General features: G+C 36.6%; 1 protein-coding gene across 1 annotated transcript in view; it reads left to right on the forward strand.

Annotated features, from left to right (window-relative positions):
• Positions 1-6,753, forward strand: part of MTMR6 (myotubularin related protein 6) — a 21,764-nt gene extending 15,011 nt beyond the window's left edge. The window contains exons 10-14 of the mRNA XM_009327877.1: positions 338-387; positions 1,178-1,378; positions 2,087-2,221; positions 2,301-2,427; positions 4,224-6,753. Of these exons, the coding sequence (XP_009326152.1) occupies positions 338-387; positions 1,178-1,378; positions 2,087-2,221; positions 2,301-2,427; positions 4,224-4,484 (774 nt within the window). The 3' untranslated portion in view covers positions 4,485-6,753. The remainder of the gene's footprint in view (positions 1-337; positions 388-1,177; positions 1,379-2,086; positions 2,222-2,300; positions 2,428-4,223) is intronic.
• The last annotated feature ends 234 nt before the right edge of the window (positions 6,754-6,987 follow it).

The following is a 6,987-nucleotide window of genomic DNA, read 5'->3' on the forward strand; positions in this document are numbered from 1 at the left end:
GTTTTTCTTATACTTCGCAATTTCTTGCAAGCCGGTTGATAATCTACTTGTGAAGCCATTCGACATTAGTATGCTTAAAGCGAGCCTGGCTTAACAGCAGTTATCCAATTGTCAACTTGCTAAACTCTTTTACTAGTTTTAGAAATGTGCTTTGAGAATCTCTAGTGAAAGACTTCCAAGAAAATAAAGGAACTACAAAGTGACAAACTACAGTAGGAGCAACTATTTGACTCAAAATACAATATATCGATAACCTGTGGGGTTAATACTATAGATGTAAGATTGAGTAACATTTTACATGAGATTTTAGTGTTTGTTTTTTTTTTTTACCTTCTAGGTCTTGATAGAGAAAGATTGGATCTCCTTTGGGCACAAGTTCTCTGACAGGTAGTTCACTCTTTCAATACAGTAAAATGTACACAGTGAACCTGAACTAAGTAGTCTTAAAAACAAAAGACAACTTGTGGATGTTAAACTACTGTAGTGTTGCTAGTAACTTTGCAGTGAGTAAGCTATCTTCAGTAGACAATGCACTTTGTGTATTGCTATTTATTTAAATACCTATTGGATAATTGATTTATATTGCAGACCTAAATTTCTAGTGCTACTGGTGCCTTACTCTGATGTTGATGCTTTGCACTGTCTGCATACATGCAGACCTAGCCGCAGTCAATCTAAAGCTACATCCCAGCTATTTAGGCAATATAAAACACTTAGTTTTGATATCTTTAAAAATGAGTTTACATTTATGTTTACTTTTAATGATGAAGTAATGCCTACCTTTAGAAGTCCTGTATGTTGAGTTCTGTTTTTTCCTTGATCCGCCTATCATCAGCTATGACAATAGCCTTGCTGCTATTTACTGCTTATTAATTTGCTTTTAGCTGGTATACTCCAAATGTTGACTATGGAAGTAATAGGCACAAAGGAACTTAACTGTCTTATGTTGCTTTTCTGTACTGAATACAGACGTGTGATTACTTACAAGTCAGAAAAATAGCTTAAATATAGACTTCTTTCTATTCAAAAACTGCCCCAGTTCTCAAAGTTAGGTGCTCAATCTCCAAACCAAAGCTAGTGTCAAATTAACGTGCTGTCATGTAAAAACAAGTGCAACTAAGACTCTTTTAATTTCTAACTTAAACCGGTTTCAATCTGTTTATGGAATCTTTTTCAGGTGTTGTCAGTTGGATGGTGATCCAAAAGAGATCTCACCAGTGTTCACCCAGTTTTTAGAAAGTGTGTGGAATCTGACGGAGCAGTTTCCACAAGCCTTTGAGTACAATGAAGCTTTCCTCCTTCAGATCCATGAACATGTCCATTCATGCCAGTTTGGTAACTTCCTTGGAAACTGCCAAAAAGAGCGAGAAGAACTAAAGTAAGCAGGCATATTGTAATGTGTCTTTTCTTTATTCTGGCGGACTAAGAACTCCTGTGACTCTTCTTCATTTTAGGCTCTGAATAAAAATAGAGACAGGACTGGTAGTACTGAAAATGTTAAACTGCATCAGGGAACAGCAGTGCTTCTTGTGCTTTTGCATACTGAAGACCAATCTTTCTAATTCTGGAAGAAAATTCCATGCTCATTTTTCATAGGGAAAGATAAGGCTGCTTCTCCCCCTGCCCCCCCCCTCCCCCCAAAAAAAACCCAAACGTAAGCAAAAGTTTGGAAGTATCACTTCATTCCCTCCCCCAATCTATTTCTAGGTAACCTTTAAAATTCTTGCCTGCTCAAGACTAACTACTGTCAAAGTATTAATAGGATGTCTCCTAATGCTTTCAGTTGGAAAACTTCTGTAAAGTTTTCATCAGTTCATCTTTGTCTCAAACTGTATTTTAAAAGCATTTATTGCAACTAGGCAAAACTTGCACAGCATAAGCAGTAGTACTTCTAAAACTGATAGTTCTATCCAACATTAGCATACGCCAGGAGGAAGTTGATTTTACTAAGAGCTTTTAATACAACATTTATAAGTATTTCTGGTAACTTTTTGAAAAGTTAAGATCAATTTATTATGTTGAGTTGAACAGCTTCTGTCTTTTGCTTGCAGTCAGTGTCTTGATCTTGATCTCTTCTTGCTTTAAGATTGAAAGAGAAGACCTATTCCTTGTGGCCATTCCTTCTGGATGAACAAAAGAAGTATCGGAATCCCCTGTATAATCCAGACTTTTCTCCAGAACTAACTCTTTTGGAGCCTAATACAATATCATTCAATTTTAAGTAAGGTTAAATTATATACAGTGTATCTTCTTCAATTTTGTTCTTATCCTGTGTAGTTAAAACTGTCTGCTCCATGCAGGTTTTGGAGAAATATGTACCATCAGTTTGATCGAAGTATGCATCCCAGGCAATCTGTGTTCAATCTTATAATGAACATGAGTGAACAAAATAAACAACTTGAGGAAGACATTAAAGAACTGGAAGCTGTAAGTATTACCAAATAAGTGTGTGTACTTGTGACTTGTTCTTCAAAATCACACTTACAGTCTGTAATAATGCTGCTAGCTTTCACACGAATGTCACTACTGTATGGCCTAGCACTTATTCTATGTAATGTTGACTTTGACTTTCACTGTATGCTTCTATGCTGAATGCCAGACTGTGCAGCCAATGTTTTGCTTTTAGGCACAATTTATTTTGCTTTACTGATGAACTGTATTCTGTAAAAGTGCTCCCACTATCAAAGCATTACTGAAGATGGCTTAAGTTTCACATTAAATTTAACCTACATTATCTTAGATAACAAGGTACCCATCATAGCTACAGCTGTGTTGCTAAACCAAGGAGACTGAAAATGTTTTATTTCCATTATAGCTACTAAAATGGAAGCAGTATTATCCTTCTTTTAACTTCATATGCAGGTGCATGCTGTTGTCAGTCACCATAATTATGGGGCATATACATTGTAGTGCTTATTTGAAGACGAGGCTAAATCCAGAGGTCAGATTTCTATAAGTGACTTCTACTAGGTGCTACAGTAAACAGGCAGGAAAGACTGAATAGTGTATCTCACTTTATTCTAGTATGACTTAATCAGTGGCTTTTAATTGATACTTCATTATAGTCAGTTATGGTGCTGAAACTTCAGAATAATACCTTTTAAGAAACACAAAAGTTTTCTAATTATCAGTTTTACTACTTTGTGTGTCTAGAAATGGTAACACAACTCCTTTATGTTATGTTGGGGGGGGAGGGGAGAAATACAGCTTTTCTAGGAAGAAAGACTACTAAACTGATTCTACTGTAATGAATGCAGGTCACTTAAACTGTTTCAAATAATAACTGTATATTTAAAAGTTTTCATACAATTGAAGCAGCAAGATGAAAACTCAAGATGAAGCAAGCTGAAGAATAAGCAAGATGTAAAGTGAAGTCTCAGTCTTGAATATTCTAGAACCTTGTTCCAAGGTGTTAACTTCACCTGAGCCCACATTTCTCACTTGAGTGATGAAGAGATGTAGTTGGTTGAAATCTTGATGTAGACTTTCCTACTGATGTTTCCATCTTCAAAAAGTTGGTGTCAAGAGACAAAAAAAATCAGTTCAGTTAACTGGGAGCTTGAACTAGTTACTGGCTGAGATTGTCTGAATTAAAAAAAAAAAAATTCTTAATCCAAATCTTTCTTCTTCTCTTGCTCAGTGCTTGCAGGATAGGTCCTTTCCTCCAGTCCTGTTTTCTGGTTGACATCTTTTAGTGTATTCCTGCATTTGAACAAACTGTATTGGCACTTTTCAGATCTAAAGGAAAAGTCTTTTAGAAGGTTTTTAGGAAGGACATAAGAGCTTAGGTATGAAACTGCTTTTTATCTCTAAGACTCGTGGTCTACTGCAAGCTCCCTGCTTGTTAATAGTACCAAGGTCTGTCTTCCTCTGCCTGTATTCCAGAAAGTATTCCCATCTTGATAGCAACAAAACAAGGGGCAAGCCTGGAAGAAACTCTCCTTCTCTACAGACATCAACAGGCAACCTTTCTGCCTTCTGCTCAGCTGCAAATTTTAAGCTTACAGTGCTTGTGGCATCTGCTGTAAACTGTGGGGAAAAATGTCTTATCCAATGGCCTAACACCTAGTAATACTGTTACATATCTAACCTAGGGTATGTAATACAGGGTTTTGCAGACGCTGAGTTGGCCAGCGAAAGAAGTGGATTCGCTTCCTTTCAAAGCAGAATATTATCAGTAAAGCAGTCATGCTCGCTGTTAGTAACTATTCTCTATATTTCAGAAAATAAAGCGGAGAAATGGGCAGTCAGATGCAGTCCTTGTGAAGGAACATCAGCAGTCTGCTCATCCTGCACCCATGGCACTGAAGACCCCTCCACGCTTCAAGAAGGAGCAGCCACTGATCCCTGTGAATGATGCTGTAAGAACTATAGAGGGCAGCAACACAGCAGACAATCGCTACAGTGAATTTGTGGCAGAGTTCTCGAAAGCTGAGCCTGCTGTTGTCAGCTTGGAGTACGGAGTGGCCAGGATGACCTGCTAATTAAAATCCGGCACTGTGCTCCTCTTCTGATTGACTGATTGAATTATTTTGAGGATGGGTCTGTGCTGCATGACCAAAACATGATTTGTATATCGGCAAGTTTTGTTAACGTAGACTAGAACAGTATGCTAGTTGTCAAGTGTTTGCTGTTCTTTTAAGGAAAAAAAAAAGTGTATTTGTGTTTTAAAGAAATAGGGGCATTTGGTAAGTAGTGACTAAAAATCAAGGAATGGTATGTCTTTGGACTTAAGTCAGTTTGCACTAAATTGATTAAAACAGTAATATTACTTTATTCAGTATAGCAAAACACAGGTGGTCTTTCATGGATTGATTTTACTTGGGCAAGAAAACTTGAACTTTCTATTTTAGGAACTGAAGCTACATGTATATATCACATATGATACGGATATCTATACCCTTGTTTAATGTCACCCAGTACTAACTTTCAGTGTATTAAGTGCCATGGAAAAGTATGATATATTTCAAATCATAAATAGTTGGCCTTAAACCTGTCAGATCAATGATATTGTTGTCCTTTACTATTGCAGTCTACCTGGCTCTGTTTACATTGTATTTGCTCAAATTGTTATTTCCTTAAAACAGGACTGAATATAAGGGATGAAGCATGCCGAAGCTGGCACAGCCTTTCAGCAAATAGCTGTATGAATGTTAACTTATCACAGAAGACTGTTCTTTTTTCCAGTTCCTCTGTTGTTTAAAATGTAATAGTTGGCCTGATTTTCTTCTCTGGCCGCTCAGTAGATTGAGCATCGTTGAAGCTACAGGTTGTGTCTGACCTTAAATGTTTTGATTTGTGGCAAGATATTTAAGTGTAGAGTGAAAAGAGTAAAACATGTCATGTAAGAAAACAAAACTTAGCCAATAACTGAATTGCCAAGTTCATTCAGATTGTTTACTATGTGCTGTGCGGTTGTTCAAGTTGCAAGAATGGAAGCAGAAGTTTTGGAAGTGTAGTCTACTGACATTGTTCCCAAGTACAGAAGTCATTCATGTGTCTGAAGCTCATGAGAAACTGAGCGCCTCCTAAATCTTTCATTAGAAGAAAATCTTAGTTTTTAGTGAAACCCCCTTCTCATTTTGCAAAAACTTGTCCAATCTGTGCATATTTTAAGTAATTTCAGTACAATCTGGGGACTTCTATGTAATTGGAGAGAAGACAAAAACTTCTTCTAGCGGGATGCAGTAGAGATCATGGGACATAAGAAAAAAGGGGGAACTTAGTTTGTAAGCTTAATTATGTATCTGTAACCTTCTCGTAAGAGAGAAGGTTTTTGCTGAAGTTTGTCTCATGATGGATTTTCTGAGCAGATAACAGAATAGGAGAGAAATGCCAGTGCCCAGTTCTTAAATAGAAGTATTAATTAAAACTTTGGGTATTAAGAGCTGTAGGTATGATGTTAGATTAATGCTACTGACCTTTTCTCTGGATTTAAATCATTTTTGGTTACAAGTGAAAATCAGTTTATTCTCACCCTAATCCCTGAAGTCTGTTTTGTTAAAATGACTGGTGTGCCACACACAATTTGACATAATTGGCAGCATTTCCCTCTGCACCATATTGGATCCAGGACTCTATTAACAAGGCCAGTATAGGTCATGACCAAGTTGCACTTGTGAAGCTGTCTGGGAGAAATTAACTGACTCCTGTATTTGAGTATCAATTCACCTGTTTCACTAATTTGTTTTTTAAAAGCCTATAAGTGTAAATAAAGGTTTGTAAGTATTTTTATTCCCAAAGATATGAGCATAGTGTCATCTTCAAAATACATTATCCAGTCATTTAAACACATTTAGAACTTCACTACAGGTTTTGATAGTTTCACGTTTGCACAGTGGTGCCTTACAGGGTTGGAGCAAGAGAGGTTTTTTGTGCCTTGTTACTTGTCTCCCCTTCTCCCTTACCTTCTGTATCAACTTGGTTCTCTGGTTTTCCTTTGGAAAAATGCCTTGTATATTAAGCTTGTGTTGTATCACAGTAGTGACAAATTTATCAGTGACAATATAGGTAAGTGTTATTGATTTGTACTTGTTTGTTTTAATATTTAGCTGCTCTGGTGTGCCATGTACACTTCGTATTTATTGTTTGGAGTTTATAGACTCAAAGATTATATTAAGCTTTTTTGCAAATATTGTTGTATGTTGTTTTTACTTTAACAACCATCTGAGTACCCCTGTATACAAGGCTTTTAAAGAGAAGATCTGTTCCCTTTCAGTACTGTTAAAGTGAGTTTATTTCAGTCTTCAGGCCCTTTTTATTGGCAGAGTTCACTTCTTAGTGAAAGGAATTGGGATGTCTTTTTATTTTAAATCAAGGTAGGCATATTAGGTCAGCTTTAAAATGCCATAAAACTATCTGCTCGAGTACAGAACCTGTTTCTTCATCAAAAAATACAATACTTCCTGATCTGAGGTAAATATTTTACTCCAGTTAATATGTGAATAGAGTTTTCTAACGCTGTTTTGTAGAACAGCCTTCTTATAA

The sequence above is a fragment of the Pygoscelis adeliae genome, unplaced genomic scaffold, assembly GCF_000699105.1.
Source record: "Pygoscelis adeliae isolate BGI_AS28 unplaced genomic scaffold, ASM69910v1 Scaffold14, whole genome shotgun sequence".
NCBI classification, from domain to species: domain Eukaryota; kingdom Metazoa; phylum Chordata; class Aves; order Sphenisciformes; family Spheniscidae; genus Pygoscelis; species Pygoscelis adeliae.